Below are 21605 nucleotides of genomic sequence, written 5' to 3' on the forward strand. Positions count from 1 at the left end.
TGACTTAACACATAGAGACATAATGGGCCAAGTAAGTCCCCAACCATAACTATACCGAGAAAAGATGAGGAAACAACAGCAGCATTCCTTCTGGGCACTCAGAGAAGGGCTGCACCTCTGAGCTTCACAGCTATGATCTTTTAAGAACCCTAAGGAAGATTTGCTGGTATTTATCATTCATTCATTCTTTCATTCATTCAGAGAGTCTGAGAATGCCTACTACATGCCAGTATTAGTCTAGCACTAAGGAGACATCCACCTGCCTTTAGGAAGCTCTCATTGTACTGGGGGGAGACCATAAACAAACAAGTGAAATACATGGTATATTAGATGATGAAGAAAACCATTCTGGAGAATGAGGCAGACAAGTGGGCCGTGCGGGTATGTGGGAGGTGGCACTTAATAAAAGCAGTGCCTCTGCTTACAAAAGAATAGTATCAAGAGGATGAATGTATAAGATATCGGAAGAGAAGTATTTACAGGTACAGAATGCAAGCCAGAGGAAGAGAGTTCAATCCTGGCAAATAAATATAGGGACGCAAAATAAAAATAGTGGGAGACATCTTCAAATCCCTCATGCCACCTATCACAGCAAACCCGCTGCTGAACTTCTAACGCCTACGGCATTTGTTAGCAACTACTAGTGTCCTCCACCAATCCCTATATCCCTAACAGTAACTGCGTGTTTCCTGTTTGTACCAAGGACAAATGAAACAGACACCAGATCAAGAACATCTCCCTAGATCTCCACACAAACAGCCTAAGAACCCAAACTTCCGACACTAAGGTAATCAGTGTTTTCAGAGTAAGGAATCTTAGTAGAAATCTTAAAAAAAAAAAACAAAAAAAACACCCAGTATTTCAAATTGTGATTCTTTTTAAAAAAAGCAAGCACAAATTACCTATCAGGACGAAATTTAGTCCAGGTCGATTGCAAATACATTAAGTACGTTTTCCCCTTTTTTCTACTGTTTCTTCCCTTCCCTCTTGTGAATCTCCACTATATGAACTCATAGTTATTTGTTCCCCTGAAAGATGATTTCATTACATGGCAGATATGTAAAGGAGTATAGATTTCATTAAATTACCCTTAGTTAAGGCTCTCGTAGACTGGGCAAGCTTGGAAAGGTTATAAAAATAATATTTTGTCATGGCTGTCACATAACACTGAGAGCAACAGAGAAAAACAATTAGCCCGCTGGAAATAGGAGTCGTGTCTTACTTACCCGGAATAGGGATGATAGGAATACTTTCATTGGGGACCACCCGAGGTGAACTGCTATCTTCCACATAGAAATGAGCTGTCTGAAAACATTTTCTGTACAGGAAACAGAAAAACATGCGAACAGTGAGAGAAGAGAAACACACTTTGTCTGAGTTCACCATCTCTCAATTCTTTCAGATTCTCCCAGCTTTAAATATCACCCAGCACTGAGTGCAGACCCATGGGAAAGTAACAAGATACAAGAAGGACAATATCCAGCCCATTGGAAGAACCCCAAATAGCTGAAGAATACCTATTTTTTTATTACACCACACCCATCCTCAGAGTTAGAAGGGAAAAAACTTAGTAGTGAACCACTCAGAAACATGAGAAGTTGGCACAGACTGTGTAAACCTGCTGTACAAACTGCGAGTCTTAGCCCACAATATTCCCAAATTCAACCTGTTCCAGAGGAAGACTTTGCTATTCTAAAGCCCTAGCGCCAAGTTCAAAGCACACCTCAGACCCTCCCAAACGCAGTCATCAGACAGCCCAAGCACACAACAGCAGCACATTGTCAGCGCTCAGCGAAGGCCCTCGGAGCCCCAGACAGCTCTCGAAGGGGGTCAGAGGGCTTCCAGGGGGCAGGCACTCAAACTCCCAGGCCCTGGCCAGACAGCATGGGAAACAAGGAGCCGAAGGCTTCAAGCGTCAGCTGCTTGTTGGGGCTTCTGTTTTGTTTTTACCTGGACTTGAGACAAAGCAGGGAGCAAACACTGGTCATCACAGGACAGGCAGTGAAAAGAAAAGCCATCGGCAGCTCACTCAGCTTCTGTTTAGTGCTGCCGGCCGGCAGGCCCTCGGCTTTCCTGCAGCCACGTCACTGCTCACTGCGGCCCTAATGAGCTGCCCGAAGCACAGGCTGAATATTTAATGAGGCTGCTCAGCGTGAATGGCTATTGTGACCAGAGAAGGGTCCCTGTTCATCTGGCAGAGGGGCTTCACAATAGCCGGCCCCACTGCTGGGTCTTTGAGCCAAGCAGGCGGCATCCTTCTGGTGCTTGGTGTCCCTGGGACCCGTTCCACTCCTCCGGCATCTCTCACCAAGCCCCATTTACACCCACTGTAGCTCTGCTTTTTCGGGGGGCGTATTCCCACCACTGGAATTAAGTCAACTTTTCTTCGGAACTGTCATCCATCATCTAATCAGAAGTCCCGGGGGTGATTCTGTTGGGTGTACCATGTTGCTATGAAGCCAAAGAAGAGGGGGTTCGGGGGTGGATCTGAAAAATCACGGGACTCTAGAGAGCACAGGAGATCTTGGTGGAAGCGAGGAGGCCTCCAAGTCCTAAGGATTATTCACCCGCAGCTCTACATGGAGCGATCAGAACCACGCACAATCAGAAACGATCGCGTGTCACACTGGGAAGTGTGTTCCTTTAAGCAGTGCCTATTTTCGGATGGGAAGCAGCTCTACCCACTGTACACCCGGGCATGGCTCTAGAAGAGGTCTGGATAGCTGCTCCCTATACCTTTAGGGGGTCCTGAACATAAATCACTCCCACTCCGGCCACATCTCACGGGACTGCTCTCGCAGTGCTCTGAACAATGATTTTTTTCTATGAATTGCCTGGCATTTGTAGTATAAATAATAGAACACGTTTTCATCACTCACTGTCTAGCTGCCTATACCTAAATTTGGAAGGAACAGTCAGTCTGACTTACGCTACATGGACATGCAACGTACAAAGTATTTTAGGGCTGTGGTAGTAACGGAATCTTCTACTGAATGTGAAATGATGCAAATCCATGTGGAAAAGACCCATGATTTTGTTGTTTGAGGTAATAGCTTCTTTCTGTTTCCAAGCTCATCAGCAAGTTTTCTCTTCTTGGATTCTTCCCCCTACGCCCCAGCAAATTTGCACAGATTTCCAGAATATAACACTAGAGTTAAAACACACAGGATACGGACTTCACAAACTAGCTAGAACCCTAACCAGCCAGCGTCACAGCTAAGGAAAATCTACTTTTGTTAAGATACTGCCCACTGAAGCACTTAGTGCTATATGACGCTGAAACAAATGGCACACAATTTACCAGCTCAGACTTTAACTAAGTGAAGAAGGAAAAAAGCTCAAAAAAGGACACCCCACAACAACAACAAAGAAATAACTATTCTAAGACCACAATTACTCTACCTGTTAAATTTCTAAGACATAAAGCATTAGTAAAAAGAATCAGTACCGGCCAAGGGACTGTTAACGTCAAGTGACTTGGAAAGGATAAACGCCATCGTGGGTTCTTTTTCTGGCAGAAGACAGGCAGACAGTTCACCCAGACTCTCAGTTCCATGTGAGGCGAGAGGCTCCACATTCTCTTTGAAAAACGCAGTGTGTACCGAAGCACATCACACGCTAGTGCCCCATGTGTGCCTGTTTATAATGGATTTTCCCTGGAGCAAAAGGACTCTGTGATTGCCAGAGAGGAGCACAGCACTGGGATGAAGGTCAGAAACCCGGAGACACAGCTCCCTACATCTGCACTTGATGCAGGTCATGCGGGCTTTCCTCCCACCCGTGGACTCGGGTGGGCACCCAACTACAGAACGTGGGGGCAAATGAATAAAGGTTTCAGTGGACCCACTGAACATTTATTCAGCACCCACTACACAGCAAGGAGCATGCATACAACGCATTCTTATGGCTGGAAGCCTTAAAAACACCTCAAGCCTGGCTAAACACTGGAGTAATTTAGAAAGGATCGTGTGCGCACGTAATTCACAATCTCTGCAGAAAAATTAGGAAATAAATACAAATGAACAAAAAGAAAAAACAATCAGGTGAAGTTACCCTCATCCTTCTTTTAGTAATCTTCACTATTAATATTGTGGGGTACATCCTTCCACACTTTTCCTCACTTATTGACTGTTCCTTGATCATTGACAGTGAGGGGCTGGGAGCAGAACATAAACAAGACAGACGAGGTCCCTGCCCTCATGGCAGTTTATAGTCTCTTGGGGAAATCAAAAACAAACAAGTAAACAAATAATTTCAAATAGACAAGAGCTATGAAGAAAATAAAACAGGATGAGGTGGTGATAACTGATGCAGGGAGGTGAAGGAGGACCTCACCAGGAGGTGGCATGGGAGCTGAGAGATGATTGGGGAGGACCAGTCGTAGGAGGGTATAGGGGAAGACCATTCTAGGCAGATCCAGGAGCCGGTTAAAAGAGCCTTGGGGGCCTTCCCTGGTGGCACGGTGGTTGGGAGTCCGCCTGCTGATGCAGGGGACACGGGTTCGTGCACCGGTCCGGGAAGATCCCACATGCCGCGGAGCGGCTGGGCCCTTGAGCCATGGCCACTGGGCCTGCATGTCCAGAGCCTGTGCTCCGCAACGGGAGAGGCCACAACAGTAAGAGGCCCGTGTACCGCCACAAAAACAAAACAAAACAAAAGAGCCTTGGAACAGAGTAAGCTCATCCACTGCAGGAACTGAAAGGAAGCCAGACTTAAGAGCAGGGCAAGAAGTGGACCCAGAGAGGTGGGCAAGAGCCAGGTCATGCCAGGTCGAAGGCCACAAGCTTCACTGGCATCTGTGATGGAAAGCCAATGGAGGGCTTTAATCCGCGGACTGGAACCGTCTGACTCATCTCCTTTGAAGCGCTCACTTTGGCTGCTAGGTGGTGAACAGAGTACAGAGCAGCAAGAACGGAGCAAGGAGACGCATCAGGGGCTTCTGATGTAATCTCACCCAAGTACAGACAGGCAGATCAAAATGAGGTCATATCTATATGTATCTCCTTGATAACAAGTATGAACTGACATCTCACATTAATGTCTCTTCCACTTCATGGATGCACTACATTGTTAGATATTTCACTTATTATTTCTTGAATAACTATTGACTGGGGGTCTACTTTGGGCGAGGGACTGACTACGGTGCTCAGCTGTGGTCACCTTTTCACTACCAGTGACCACACGGAGATGAACACTCTGGAGGTACACATTCTACACTGTGAGTTTAAAATCTAAGAAAAGGGGCTGGTTCAGAGTCATTATCACATGACATTTTATTTAACTTGCTCACCTCAGAGAAATCTCAGGAGAGGGTTTTTTTTTGTTTTGTTTTGTTTTGTTTTTTACCTCCAGCAGTATCCAGGAATAAAAACGCAAAGGCAGTGATTTTGGAGAAGAGGAAAAGAAAATGGAAGTTTTAATGTCTCTAAATGTCTCAACTGTGAAGTGTTCGAAGAGGCAGTCTTGTCTCTAATTCTGAGCTCAGGAAAATGGAGATAAAATTTCTGAAAATGTCCGACTATGTCACCGAGCGTGCAATTTCAGAGTTCTGTCTAGGTCCAGTTCACTTTCAAATAACTGACTCTAAAACCCCTCACTGAATGAAAAAGATTCTAGGATCATCAAGAGTCATTTTCTAAAATTATTTCTTCACAGTGAGCATTTGGTTATGCCAGTACCTTAAAAAGGGAAAACTATAAAGTAGATCATGTTTGGAATAAAAAAATACATTTTCAAGTTTCACTACAAATTAAAGTCCGATGGGTTCCCACCATAAATTCTGTTTTCACTGCTTGCCGCCTTCTTTCTTTCTTTCCTTTTTCTCTGCCCACCCCTATATATGTGCTTTAAGGAACTGAGAACAGATCTGTTTTTTTTTTTTTATTTGACCCTGACTGGCTTAGTAATGATCCAAATTAGTTATCTTTTACTTTGCCTCATCTACCTTTGAGCATGTGTTTTCCTGACACTCTGAGTTTCCCAATTTAGGAATTTAAGTCCACCTTAGTTTTGGAGGGTCCTGACGTCAGTCAGCTACCCCCACCAACCCATGCACGCACACACGCGCACTCCACTGAACTTTCAATCACGCACTGGTTATCACCCAGAGGCACGTATCTCTTTGGTTTGGGAAGCTTTTAAAATAGAGAAAAACGGTTCCCGAGAGTCTCCAGCACTCTAGGAAAGCCCTAACAAAATAAAACAATCTTGAATGGCAGGCACCTTAAAAATGCCCAGAGAAGACTCTAGATTTTAAAGGGTCCCCTATGAGATAGGAAACAGTATTAACAATTCAAGGATGGGGACGTCCCTGGTGGTCCAGTGGTTAAGGCTCTGCGCTCCCAATGCCGGGGGATGGGTTTGATCCCTGGTCAGGGAACTAAGATCCCTCATGCCGCACGGCGCAGCCCAAAAAAAAAAAAAAAAAAAGTTAAAAAAAATAGAATTCAAGGACGTTAACATACTCATCTCAAACACAGAAAGAAAAACTGTATTGCATGTACTTGAATAAAAACGTGAAAGGTCTTCTGCTTTGTTTCTGTTATAAGTTTCTCAGAAATAGGATGGAATTCTCCAAGTTGGAGCCAAGTGTTCTGCCACTGTATAGAACAGAAGTCTCAGCACAGAAGAAACTCAAATTCTCAAATGAAAGTTTTTCCTCCTAAAGTTACCTTTTAAGCCACCTTTGTGGCTTTATGGCTCTATTGTCTGCCAGCAAAATAAATTTTAGTTTCTATGAAGGAACTGAAGTTGTCGATACGAACTTTACTATCAAGCAGTTCATGATGTTCTGATTTCCTGAATTCCAGGCGTCCTGCCACTTGAACAAATTTGAAAACCACCGAGTTAGATGGCTTTCTAAACTCCCCCTCCCTGGCCCGTGAAGCAAGTACCGCTATAGAGTTCCAGCACACGTTCACTGAACGCTCCCAGATGGATGCAAGAAAAAGACATCCCAGTTTGCAGGAGATACTTTTCCTCCATTCAGCTTGAGGGGAATCTGGGCCAGAATGAAAATGAAATGGGAGATGTGAGTCTCTGGGTCCCACTTCTCCTATGCCTCTCACAGACTAAGCATCTCTCACCTTGAATGAGAGTCTACTGTTTTTTTTTTTAAATGCTTTTAATTATTTTTATTTATTTATTTTTGCTGTACGTGGGCCTCTCACTGCTGTGGCCTCTCCCGCTGCAGAGCACAGGCTCCGGACACGCAGGCTCAGCGGCCATGGCTCATTGGCCCAGCCGCTCCGCGGCATGTGGGATCTTCCCGGACCTGGGCACAAACCCGTGTCCCCTGCATCGGCAGGCGGACTCTCAACCACTGCGCCACCAGGGAAGCCCGAGAGTCTACCGTTTAACGGTATGCATGTTTCACATGACACAGCCCCAGAACACAAGCCAAATGCTTCTGGTTTTTGACCAAAGATGGTCAACTATGTGTATCTCACAGGAAGTTCTAAGTAGCAAAATGGAAACAAGCTTTCTATATTACTCTCCCTTCCTTCATCCCTTTTTAGAAAACCAACATGGGCTCATAGTTTAAGATTTCTAAGAAAGGCTTGACTAGAAGTGAAAAGGATAATGTACTAGATCCTCTCCGGTAGTTGATCAGAAGTGGATCCTGGCTAGCAGCTCCCTGGTCTCAAGACCACACCCCACTACCTGTGGTCCAGACCCATCCGGTGTCTGAAGGCCTCGTGGCAGGAATGGGCACATATGCATCAGCCTGGCTTCTAAAAACCCACAGACACTTAAAGCTTAGTCATGGACAATGGGTCTCGGACTGAAATTTCTAAAAATAACTTTGCATTCTTTCAAATAAGACATATATTTTGAAGAGAGACTTTTTCAAAAATCAAAAATTCTACTCTTGGGCTTCCCTGGTGGCACAGTGGTTGAGGGTCCGCATGCCGATGCAGGGGACACGGGTTTGTGCCCCGGTCCGGGAAGATCCCACATGCCGCGGAGCGGCTGGGCCCGTGAGCCATGGCCGCTGAGCCTGTGCGTCCGGAGCCTGCGCTCTGCAGCGGGAGAGGCCACAACAGTGACAGTCCCGCGTACCGAAAAAAAAAAAAATTCTATTCTTGAGAAAGCACAGCTCATGTCAAAGTACATCTTCTAGTCAGGATGCAGTAGATACCAACCGAGATCAGTAAGCCATCAATGCCAATTCCCAGAGCTCCCCACCGAAACACACATGCTGCCAGCACAGGACAGGCTGGTGTGTTTAATTGGCTCTCTTGACGAATGAACACACACACACACACACACACACACACACACACACACACACACACACACACACACACACACACACACACACACACACACACACACACACACACACACACACACACACACACACACACACACACCAGCTACTCTGGCTGTCCTTTATAACTTAATAGACTCAAGTTACAGAGGCTTCCTAGTCAAACAAAATGCAGCAAACTACAAAGATAAGCAGGAACCCTCTAGACTCTCCCTTCCTTGCCTCTCATTTCTTTCCAGGAATCTGACACATCTTAAGGCAGAACACCCAGTGAGAGCAAACTTCCGCAGAAAGGCGTTCCTTTCTGCTGCTGTTTTCCCAGGTACCTGCTTAGATAACCTCTGATGTGTCATAACAATTTTCTTACTTAGACCTCTTTCTGCCCCTCAAACAGGAAGCTGGGAATAATTTAGGTGACTGATACTTTTCAAAAGCTAAGTGCCGACCTCCAGTCCAGGAAGATTGAATACTGGAAATGTGTGGAGTTCCACTCCGTACGGCTCCTCCGAAGGCAGAAATCCAGACCCTCTTACAGGAGAGGGGGTTTCGGAGGTCTCTAGAAATCTGGGTCAAAATGGGCATCCCTTTGGCAAGCTTGAGATGTCACCCTGTTGTCATCCAGGGTCCTCGGCTTACAGTAACACTGCCCTTAGCATCAGCATGACTGATGGGGCTGGGGCGAGAGCGGGATCACAACACGATTTCTAGACTCCTGTGAAAAACCCGGGATTACAAAATAACCAAATACTGATATATAGGGATTAGGAACCAAGTCACTGTCTTCAAACTGAGCTCAATGCTTTTATAATCACATCGGAGTGACGAGGAGTTTGTCAGTGGCGTGCAGCTCAAAATGCTAGTTGCAGGCTAGAACGGGCCATTGGCTGAGCTGCTGTTGAATATTAATTAAGTGATCGTAACTGATTTGTATACTGCCCTCATCTAAATTTACGGCGGCACGCCCGCTAATAATCCCATTCATTCTCACGCTGTTGAGTACAGAAATCATGTTAGTATTTACTTTTGTAAATGGAGCTGTTGTAGTAAACCGTGTATGAATAAGAGCCATTTATAAATATAAAGTGGTAACACGTTCGCATGCCTTCCAGGAAGATGACTGAGGGCTGTGTTAAAAAGACATGGATTGATATATTAGGGCAAAATGTTTCAAGAAATGGAAGTGACAAAGACAACAATAGAAGGAAAAGTCTGTGGGCGTTGATGGGTTTTTCCTCAAAGAGGAGGGTCTGCTAGAAATAATGCGGGGGTCCTGCTTAGAAAAGAGCCCAGTGTAAGTTCTGAGCTGAGGTGTTTCACATGCAACCACTCACTTGCGGTTCAGTTTCCTTTACTGCATGTTAAATGACTCTGTTTGTCAAACTCAGTTTATACTTGGAGTATCTTTTCAGGAGGGGATCTTCTAGAGAAAAAGAATTGAGGGCTGTGTTTCTCATTTGCATATTCTGCAAACCGTCAAAGAGACACGGGATCTGACAAATACCAATGTCCTTGTGGGGATAACCTAATGGCATAATCCACATTGGGGCTAGCCTGGAAATCCTGGGACAGATGGTTGCCATAACCTGGATCAGTGGGGCTTGTCAGGTGTGAGGAGGAGATGACGGGAGGAAGGGGAAGAGAAAAGCGAACGAAATTATGTTGAAGCTGAGTGGGGGGGGAGGGGGTGACAGAGCAAAGAGATATTAAATGAGTAGAAAGTGTTTTGAAATATTTTGGATCTCACGTGGGCAGGAGAGATGTGCTGTGCAAGTCTTGTTACAGCTGGAAGTGACAAAAATCTGATTTCTGCAGTGAGAATTTTATTGGAGGATACAGACTGCCTGCAATTAGCATCTTAGGAAGGTGGGAGAAAATTAACAAATTATATCCACATCAGTGGTCTCAAGGCAACATACCTCCTAGCTAGATATTAAGTCTGCCAAGAAACCCTTGCAGACACCCTGAAGTACTGGTAACGCTTTCCAGGAGATAAGAGAGGAAAAGGTCACTTCATAAACCACATTTTGACAAGACTGAGAACCTGAACAGGGCAGTTTGTATGTTCCAGCTGGTTTTAAGGAAGTGAGCTCTGGGCAGTCCTTGCCAACACTCCCAGCTGTTACCCTGAAAGAAGGCTTTGAAGTCATCTCCCGTTTAGTTAGGACCCTGGCCTGGAATGTTCTCCATTTCTGGACTGAGGCTTCAGGAACTCTGCACCTTATCTTGCCGCTCTTTTAGAGCCCTGACACAATTCCCCACTGACTGGGAGGGTTAACGGGTACAGGATGGGTCCAACTTATTTTGGAAATTCACATTTTATTTATTGCACATATGATTCAGTATCTGTATCATAAAATGGTCTGGTAAAAACCTTTGGCAACTACTTATTTCATTAACATACTAACTGAACTGAAGTCAGTCAGGCTTTTGCTGTAAGAGTCTTATTTTAAGGAGCTAGTGAGGTATTACGTGCTTCTTCACTAAACAGCCCCAGATTGCAGTACTTTTTAAATACCTGGGACCATCGGGGGAAAAAAAAGTTGATTCAGACATCATACCATCAACCAAGTTAAATTCCAAATGATTTAAGAATTTCACATTAAAATTTGAAGCCATAAAAGTACCTTAAAAAAAGTAACCTCAGAATGGGGAAAGATTTTCTAATGACGACTCAAAACTCAGAAACCAAAGAAGAAATTTATGGATAAATCCAATTATATCAACATGAAAGAAGCAGCGTAAACACAGTTAAAAGACAAACCACAAATTAGGAAAAAAAAATCTGCAACCCATATTGCTGACAAGAGAGCTCTCTCTTAAATAGAAAACGACTGACAATGCAAAGGAAGAATGAGCAAAAGATAAAACAATTTACAGAAAAAGAAATACAAATGGCACAGACACATGAAAGATGTTTAGCCTCACTTACAATAACAGAGAACACTTTATTAAAACTACACTAAGACACCATTTTTTTTCACCTATAAGGTTAGCAAAAATGCCGAAGTTTGACAACACCCTGTGCTGGAAAAGCTGTAAGGAAATAGGCAGACTCATGCATTGCTAGTAGAAGCCCGCCTTGGTGTCTCCTCAGAGAGAGCAATGTGTCACCATCTATCAAAATTACAAATGCACGTAGCTCATAAAACAGCCAATTTCTTGAATTTATCCTACAAATAGACTCATCCACTTGCAAAATAACATATAAAGTTATTCACCACACTATTGTTTGTCATAACAAAAGACCTGAGAACAACCAAAATGACAGCCACAGGAGACTCGTTAAACAAATCACGACACAACTATACAAAAAAATATCGTGCTTCTGTAAAAAAAGAATGAGAAAACTATATACGCATAGAGAAGAATCATGTTACGTGAAAAAAGAAGGTTTATGACAGTGTATGCAGTATTCTCCTCTGTAAAAGGAGATAAGGGGATATAGGTTCAAACACACACACACACACACACACACACACACAGAGCAACCTTTAAGAATAGACAATTACCTAGTAGTAGTGGTTACCTGTTCATGATGGGGTAGGAAGCAGGGTTTGGTGGGTGGGTGATGGCATGGAGATCTCGGAGTCTATATAATTTTACACTTTTTGACTTTTGACCCATGTCAAGTATTACCTATTCAAAATCCTAAAACATTGAAAAATTTACAACTTTTTTGGAAAAGTAAATACTTGGTTCTGATTTTTATTGTTTTTCTTCCCCCTTCTGGGGAGATAAGCAGCAATCCCTTCTTACAGGCTTGGTCCTGCTTGGTGATTCTGTCCACCCTTGGACTGCACTGACCCTCCCTCCCTCCTGACCTGGGAGAGGAGTGGTTAAGGCCAGTGAGGTTAGACAAAGGGGCCAAGAGGAGCAGGGCCCCCTGTCCCCTGGAAGGCTTCCTATAGAGCAGCAAAGGATGCAACTGGGTCAGGGGGCTCCACAAAAGCTCCTGGGGATAGAGTAGGGGGAGGGGAGGGGAAAGTGGGCTGGCTGGAGGTCTTCGGGACACAGAACCCTCAGGAGGAGTGAGGAATGGCAGGCTCTGGAGGGAGAGAGTATGGCAGGGTAGCCAGCAGAGAAGAGCGGAGACTTGAGAATACGTCTTTACCAGGCCCATATCTTCACCATGGAGAAGTCAGCACAGCACGTGGGGCAGTGAGGAGAGGCGGCATCACTAAGGACTCAGACCACAGGGGTGGCAGTCCCCACTCGGCCACCTGAGCAGGGTGGCCCCGACAAGTAACTTCTCAGAGCCCCGGTTCCCTCATCTTCTAATGGGCTAATAAATTTCACGCACTAAGCATTTTACACCTATTACCTCATTTACTCTTCACAGCCCTGCGACAAGGAACGATTACTAGACCCATTTTCTAGATGAGTCAGTTGAGGCTCAGAGGGCTTCGGGAAGTAACTCAAGGTCACAGAGCCAAGAGGAGGTAGAGCTGCAGTGAGGGCTCACAACTCCCTGAGCCAAGGTCTGTCTTAGTTCCTAATTCTATAAAAAAAAGTAAAGTCAAAGACATGATTCACAAGTAGGTGAATTCTATAAATACTTGTAGTTTCCCAAGATAGTTCTCAACTTCTAGACCTACATAAAACTGTGCTTCCCCCAAGCTTCTGGCACTCAGAAGTACAGAAGATACCAGAGGGACTGAAGTGCTTTATAACAAAACATAGCCTCTCAGGATCTAAAATATATCTCTAACGAGCACACTCCCACATTTGGGGCCAAGTACAAAAATTAGACTTAGTAACAGTCTAACAGTCCACTTGGCTACGGCATCATTTCTGGAAAGGACTTAGAAATTGGAAGAGCATTTATCTTTGTGCCATCCACGAGGTAATGCTGGCTTTTAAAAGTGTTACAGTCAAAACCACATTATATTTATAATGAACTGGGCATAAAAGGTAGGCATTTAATTGATGTTCAAGGTCTCCCTCTTAAGATTAGATCTTTGAATCGAAAGTTTGTACAGAGGCGTTTCTCTTTCAGTTTTTACCCTTGGAGTGTTGAAAATGTGATTCAAAATTGAAGACTTCAATAAGTAAAAAGAGATCATAGAAAGAATAATTACATTACCAGAGTCAGCAGTTACTGCCTTTCTCTAAAAGGCCAAAATTGCACCGTTGACCTTAAAAGAAGATGGATCATAGAATTTCTCATTAATCTTCCATAATTCTTATACTATACCATCTTAGGATAGGTATACGTCTCATAGGTATCCCTGATTATAGTGGGTGGATAGCTACAATTTCATCTAATAATCTGATTTACCCACAACCAATGGAGACAAATAATTCCATGTAAAAATTCTAATGTAAATTCAATAAATTGGTTCATTGAAAGTAATAAAGGACTACTCACAACAAAATATTAACTAGTGAATTATCCTAATTGGCCATTTAATATTAAAGTATTAATTACCATATTAAGCAGTTTGCCTAGATAAGCCTTACAAAAGTATTATCAAGGGCTCATGTGTGGTGATTAAAATTACATAATCCCGAATTCTAAAGGTTTATTATAAATCTTGCCAGGACAATAATTTTTTCAACTATTCAAGCTATCTAGAACTTTTATTTATTTTTTTAAATTTTAGCCTTCTTATGGAAAAACACACGATGTAACCCCATTTACTTGTTCTTCCCTTCCTAGTCGTCTTCTTTAACTCTTCTACAAATTTAGGTTTCTACAAGGCATTTTTCACTTATAAGGCTAAACGCATGCATAAACTGTTTTGTTTTCAAACTCTCAAACATGCAAACATCTGAAATTTCAGAAAGAAAATGGATGCAACAGACATACAGACACATAAACACAGAACGCACCCCCATCCTAGAAACAGAAAACATCCCCCCAAGTGGCAAAATCAAGCAAAGCAAGCACGCATAGGACATAAATTTAGTTGCTACCAGCTACCTGCAAGCTGCACTGGCATTTGCAAGTCATACTTTTGGGAGCTGGGGTAGAACAGGTGAGTTTCAGCACCGTGCTGTCTAGCGGGCTTTAATCCCCATGGCAACAGAACAAAAATCCGGCAAACCAGTCCCGGCCAAAGAGACCCCCCTCCCCCACCTTAAGCTTGACTGCCCCTCACCTGCTCCCCTTCTCTCCTCTCTCCCCAGAAGAAGGCACTTCATGGAAACGTCTGGGAAAGCCCTTGGACTTTATTTTGTTACACCCTCTAAATGGACAAAAAACAAAAGAGAACAGGTGTAGCAGACAATACTTTCAAATGGCCACCAAGAGTTCCACCGATTCCCCCCTCCCACCTGTCACAGACAAACCCCACCATTAGGCCTCACTGGGGGCATGTTCCATAGGGAAAGGTTACACACAATGATATCTGGGGTTGTTAAGGTCTTTTATGCTGAGATAAGAAATGGGAAATGGGAACTGTGTTCTTAAAAAGCTGTCTTTAGGTATTAGAAACCTCTATCACCCCTGGTGTTAATGGAAGGTAAAGATATCACCAACCTTGGCTGCGTGAACACAGCCTGAAGGGGGCTAGTGAACCACAACTCGCCGGGAGGGAGTCCGGGAAAAAGTCTGGAGCTGCCGAAGAGGCAAGAGACCGTTGTTTCGGGGTGCGCGAGGACAGGGGATTCAGAGCACCGCCTAAACGAGCTCTAGAGACGGGCGCGAGCCGCGGCTATGAGCGCGGACCCCAGAGACGGGCATGAGATGCTAAGGCTGCTGCTGCCGCCACCAAGATGCCTGTGTGCGAGCACAGGTCACTATCCACACCTCCCCTCCCGGGAGCCTGTGCAGCCCGCCACAGCCAGGTTTCCGTGATTCAGGGACAACTTCCCCGGGAGAACGCACGGCGCGCCTCAGGCTGGTGCAATGTCACGCCGGCCTCAGCCGCCGCAGGCTCGTCCCACATCCGTACCCCTCCCTCCCCGCGGCCTGAGTGAGCCAGAGCCCCCGAATCAGCGGCTCCTTTAACTCTGTCCTGTCTGAGCGAAGAATAGACGCCCTCGGGCGACCTACACGCAGAGGGGGGGCCAAATCCAAAGCTGAGTCCCGGGAGCTGTGCGAACAAAGAAGAAAAAGGGAAATCTCTCCCAGCAGCCTCAGGAGCAGCGGATTAAATCTCCACAATCAACTTGATGTACCCTGCATCTGTGGAATCCATGAATAGACAACGAATCATCCCAAATTAAGGAGGTGGAGTGTGATTTTCTCTGTATAGTTTTGCTTTTACCATTTGTCCTAGGGTTCTGTCTGTCCTTTTTTTAATTTTTTTTTTTTTAAGTGTAGTTTTTTAGCACTTGTTATCACTGGTGAATTTGTGTTTTGTTTGGTTGCTCTCTTCTTTCTTATTACTTTTTAATTTTTTCTTTATTTTTAATAATTTTTTATGTTTCATTTTAATAACTTTATTATTCTCTTTCTTTCTTTGTTTCTTTTTTTCTCCCTTTTCTTCTAAGCCATGTGGCTGACAGAGTCTTGGTGCTCCAGCTGGGTGTCAGGCCTGTGCCTCTGAGGTGGAAGAGCTGAGTTCAGGACACTGGTCCACCTGAGACATCCTGGATCCACATAATATCAAACGGCAAAAGCTCTTCCAGAGATCTCCATCTCAACGCTGAGACCCAGCTCCACTCAACGACCAGCAAGCTACAGTGCTGGATACCCTACGCAAAACAACTAGCAAGACAGGAATACAACCCCACCCATTAGCAGAGAGGCTGCCTAAAATCATAATAAGGTCACAAATACCCCAAAACACACCACAGGACGTGGTCCTGCTCACCACAAAGACAAGATCCAGCCTCATCCACCAGAACACAGGCCCCAGTCCCCTCCACCAGGAGGCCTACACAACCCACTGAACCAACCGTAGCCACTGAGGGCAGACACCAAAAACAACGGGAAATACGAATCTGCATCCTGTGAAAAGGAGACCCCAAACACAGTAAGTTAAGCAAAATGAGAAGACACAGAAAGACACAGCAGATGAAGGAGCAAGGTAAAAACTCACCAGACCAAACAAATGAAGAGGAACTAGGCAGTCTACCTGAAAAATAATTCAGAGTAATGATAGTAAAGGTGATCCAAAATCTTGGAAATAGAATGGAGAAAATACAACAAACGTTTAACAAGGATGTAGAAGAACTAGAGAGCAAACAAACAATGATGAACAACACAATAAATGAAATTAAAAATTCTCTGGAAGGGACCAATAGAAGAATAACTGAGGCAGAAGAATGGATAAGTGACCTGCAAGATAAAATAGTGCAAATAACTACTGCAGAGCAGAATAAAGAAAAAAGAATGAAAAGAATTGAGGACAGTCTCAGAGACCTCTGGTACAACATAAAACTCATCAACATTCAAAATATAGGGGTCCCAGAAGAAGAAGAGAAACAGAAAGGGACTGAGAAAATATTTGAAGAGATTATAGTTGAAAACTTCCCTAACATGGGAAAGGAAAGAGCCACCGAAGTCCAGGAGGCGCAGAGAGTCCCATACAGGATAAATCCAAGGAGAAACGTGCCAAGACACATATTAATCAAACTATCAAAAATTAAATACAAACAAAAATATTAAAAGCAGCAAGGGAAAAACAACAAATAACACACAAGGGAATCCCCATAAGGTTAACAGCTGATCTTTCAGCAGAAACTCAGCAAGCCAGAAGGGAGTGGCAGGACATATTTAAAGTGATGAAAGGGAAAAACCTACAACCAAGATTACTCTACCCAGCAAGGGTCTCATTCAGATTTGACGGAGAAATTAAAACCTTTACCGACAAGCAAAAGCTAAGAGAATTCAGCACCACCTAACCAGCTCTATAACAAATGCTAAAGGAACCTCTCTAGGCAGGAAACACAAGAGAAGGAAAAGACCTACAATAACAAACCCCAAACAATTAAGAAAATGGTAATAGGAACATACATATCGATAACTACCTTAAATGTAAATGGATTAAATGTTCCAACCAAAAGACACAGACTGGCTGAATGGATACAAAACAAGACCCGTATATATGCTGTCTATAAGAGACCCACTTCAGACCTAGGGACACATACAGACTGAAAGTGAGGGGATGGAAAAAGATATTCCACGCAAATGGAAATCAAAGGAAAGTTGGAGTACCAATTCTCATATCAGACAAAATAAGACTTTAAAATAAAGACTATTACAAGAGACAAAGAGGACACTACATAATGATCAAGAGATCAATCCAAGAAGAAGATATAGCAATTGTAAATATTTATGCACCCAACACGGGAGCACCTCAATACATAAGGCAAATGCTAAAGGCCATAAAAGGGGAAATCAACAGTAACACAATCATAGTAGGGGACTTTAGCACCCCACTTTCACCAATGGACAGATCATCCAAAATGAAAATAAATAAGGAAACACAAGCTTTAAATGATACATTAAACAAGATGGACCTAATTGATATTTAAAGGACATTCCATCCAAAAACAACAGAATACACTTTCTTCTCAAGTGCTCATGGAACAATCTCCAGGATAGATCATATCTTGGGTCAGAAATCAAGCCTTGAGAGATTTAAGAAAATTGAAATCATATCAAGTATCTTTTCTGACCACATGCTATGAGACTAGATATCAATTACAGGAAAAAATCTGTACAAAATACAAACACATGGAGGCTAAACAATACACTACTAAATAACCAAGAGATCACTGAAGAAATCAAACAGGAAATCAAAAAATACCTAGAAACAAATGACAATGAAAACACGATGACCCAAAACCTATGGGATGCAGGAAAAGCAGTTCTAAGAGGGAAGTTTATAGCAATATAATCCTACCTCAAGAAACAAGAAACCTCTCAAGTAAACAAGCTAAACTTACACCTAAAGCAATTCTAGAAAGAAGAACAAAAAAACCCCAAAGTTAGCAAAAGGAAAGAAATCATAAAGATCAAATCAGAAATAAATGAAAAAGAAATGAAGGAAACGATAGCAAAGATCAATAAAACTACAAGCTGCTTCTTTGAGAAGATAAACAAAATTGATAAACCATTAGCCAGACTCATCAAGAAAAAAAGGGAGAAGACTCAAATCAATAGAATTAGAAATGAAAAAGGAGAAGTAACAACTGACACTGCAGAAATACAAAGGATCATGAGAGATTACTACAAGCAACTCTATGCCAACAAAATGGACAACCTGGAAGAAATGGACAAATTCTTAGAAAATCACAACCTTCCGAGACTGAACCAGGAAGAAAGAGAAAGTATAAACAGACCAATCACAAGCACTGAAATTGAGACTGTGATTAAAAATCTTTGAACAAACAAAAGCCCAGGACCAGATGGCTTCACAGGTGAAGTTTATCAAACATTTAGAAAAGAGCTAACACCTATCCTTCTCAAACTCTTCCAAAGTATAGCAGAGGGAGGAACACTCCCAAACTCATTCTACGAGGCCACCGTCACCCTGATACCAAAACCAGACAAAGATGTCACAAAGAAAGAAAACCACAGGCCAATATCACTGATGAACATAGATGAAAAAATCTTCAACAAAATACTAGCAAACAGAATCCAACAGCACATTAAAAGGAGCATACACCATGATCAAGTGGGGTTTATCCCAGGAATGCAAGGATCCTTCAATATATGCAAATCAATCAATTTGATACACCATATTAACAAATTGAAGGAGAAAAACCATATGATCATCTCAATAGATGCAGAAAAAGCTTCTGACAAAATTCAACACCCATTTATGATAAGACCCCTCCAGAAAGGAGGCATAGAGGGAACTTACCTCAACACAATGAAGGCCATATATGACAAGCCCACAGCGAACATCATTCTCAATGGTGGAAAACTGAAAGCATTTCCTCTAAGATCAGGGAGAAGACAAGGTTGTCCACTCTCACCACTATTATTCAACATAGTTTTGGAAGTTTTAGCCACAGCAATCAGAGAAGAAAAAGAAATAAAGTGTTTCCAAATCAGAAAAGAAGAAGTAAAGCTGTCACTGTTTGCAGATGACATGACACTATACAGAGAGAATCCTAAAGATGCTACCAGAAAACTACTAGTGTTAATCAATGAATTTGGTATAGTAGCAGGATACAAAATTAATGCACAGAAATCTCTTGCATTCCTATACACTAATGATGAAAAATCTGAAAGAGAAATTAAGGAAACACTCCCATTTACCATTGCAACGAAAAGAAAAAAATACCTAGGAATAAACCTACCTAAGGAGACAAAAGACCTGTATGCAGAAAACTGTAAGACACTGATGAAAGACATTAAAGATGATACAAACAGATGGAGAGATATACCATGTTCTTGGATTGGAAGAATCAATAATGTGAAAATGAGTCTACTACCCAAAGCAATCTACAGATTCAATGCAGTCCCTATCAAACTACCAATGGCATTTTTCACAGAAGTAGAGCAAAAAATTGCACAATTTGTATGGAAACACAAAAGACCCCGAAGAGCCAAATCAATCTTGAGAAAGAAAAGCGGAGCTGGAGGAATCAGGCTTCCGGACTTCAGACTATATTACAAAGCTACAGTAATCAAGACAGTATGGTACTGGCACAAAAAGAGAAATATCGATCAATGGAACAGGATAGAAAGCCCAGAGATAAACCCATGCACATATGGTCACCTTATTTTTGATAAAGGAGACAAGAGTATACAATGGAGGAAAGACAGTCTCTGCAATAAGTGGTGCTGGGAAAACTGGACAGCTACATGTAAAAGAATGAAATTAGAACACTCCCTAACACCATACACAAAAATAAACTCCAAATGGATTAAAGACCTAAATGGAAGGCCAGACACTATAAAACTCTTAGAGGAAAACATAGGCAGAACACTCTATGACATAAATCACAGCAAGATCCTTTTTGACCCACCTCCTAGAGTAATGGAAATAAAAACAAAAATAAATGAATGGGACCTAATGAAACTGAAAAGCTTTTGCAGAGCAAAGGAAACCATAAACAAGACGAAAAGACAACCCTCAGAATGGGAGAAAATATTTGCAAATTAAGCAACTGACAATGGATTAATCTCTAAAATTTACAAGCAGCTCATGCAGCTCCATATCAAAAAAACAAACAACCCAATCCAAAAATGGGTGGAAGACCTACATAGACATTTCTCCAAAGAAGATATACAGATTTCCAAGAAACACATGAAAGGATGCTCAACATCACTAATCATCAGAGAAATGCACATCAAAACTACAATGAGGTATCTCCTCACACCAGTCAGAATAGCCATCATCAAAAAATCTAGGAACAATAAATGCTGGAGAGGGTGGAGAAAAGGGAACTTGTTGAGCTGTTGGTGGGAATGTAAATTGATACAGCCACTATGGAGAACAGTATGGAGGTTCCTTAAAAAACTAAAAATAGAACTACCATATGACCCAGCAATCCCTCTACTGGGCATATACCCTGAGAAAACATAATTCAAAAAGAGTTGTGTACCATAATGTTCACTGAAGCTCTATTTACAATAGCCAGGACATGGAAGCAACCTAAGTGTCCATCAACAGATGAATGGATAAAGAAGATGTGGCACATATATACAATGGAATATTACTCAGCCATAAAAAGAAACGAAATTGAGTTATTTGTAGTGAGGTGGTTGCACCTAGAGTCTGTCATACAGAGTGAAGTAAGTCAGAAAGAGAAAGACAAATACCGTATGCTAACACATATATATGGAATCTAAAAAAAAAAAAAGGTCTGAAGAACCTAGGGGCAGGACAGGAATAAAGACGCAGATGTAAAGAATGGACTGTAGGACATGGGGAGGGGGAAGGGTAAGCTGGGATAAAGTGAGAGAGTGGCATGGACATATATACACTACTAAATGTAAAACAGATAGCTGGTGGGAAGCAGCCACATAGCAGAGGAAGATCATCTCGGTGCTCTGTGACCACCTAGAGGGTTGGGATATGGAGGGTGGGAGGGAGACACAAGAGGGAGGAGATATGGGGATATATGTATATGTATAGCTGATTCACTTTGTTATCAAGCAGAAACTAACACACCATTGTAAAGCAATTATACTCCAATAAAGATGTTAAAAAAATTTAAAAAAGATATCACCAACCCAAGAATGACCTCTGGTCCTTCCACTTTTGACAAGCTCCCCTGCAAACAGGATGGTTTAAAATACCATTGGAATAAATCGAACTTGGGAGGAATCTATTTGGTACTGTTTGAACCTCCCTTCTGCTACAAATTTCTCTGAATTCGGTGCTGTTAGACCAATCCGGGGTTTTGCCTTTTCCCCATGCGTTCCTCTCATCTCTGGACAAACACTTTCCTGATTCACAATACAGATGGTGGAACAGTACGA

At 42.7% G+C, this 21605-nt stretch overlaps 1 protein-coding gene across 2 annotated transcripts in view; it reads right to left on the minus strand.

Annotated features, from left to right (window-relative positions):
* The window catches only part of PTPRG (protein tyrosine phosphatase receptor type G), a 738734-nt gene that overhangs the window by 57785 nt on the left and 659344 nt on the right, over nt 1–21605 (minus strand). Inside the window, exons 14-15 of one of the 2 annotated variants that reach the window (XM_060161435.1) lie at nt 14374–14460; nt 1227–1318 (exon numbers count right to left, since the gene is read on the minus strand). In XM_060161435.1, coding sequence (XP_060017418.1) covers nt 1227–1318; nt 14374–14460 — 179 coding nt within the window. The remainder of the gene's footprint in view (nt 1–1226; nt 1319–14373; nt 14461–21605) is intronic. The other variant, XM_060161434.1, reaches the window with a different exon arrangement.

Source organism: Lagenorhynchus albirostris, chromosome 10, assembly GCF_949774975.1.
Source record: "Lagenorhynchus albirostris chromosome 10, mLagAlb1.1, whole genome shotgun sequence".
In the NCBI taxonomy this organism is placed as follows: domain Eukaryota; kingdom Metazoa; phylum Chordata; class Mammalia; order Artiodactyla; family Delphinidae; genus Lagenorhynchus; species Lagenorhynchus albirostris.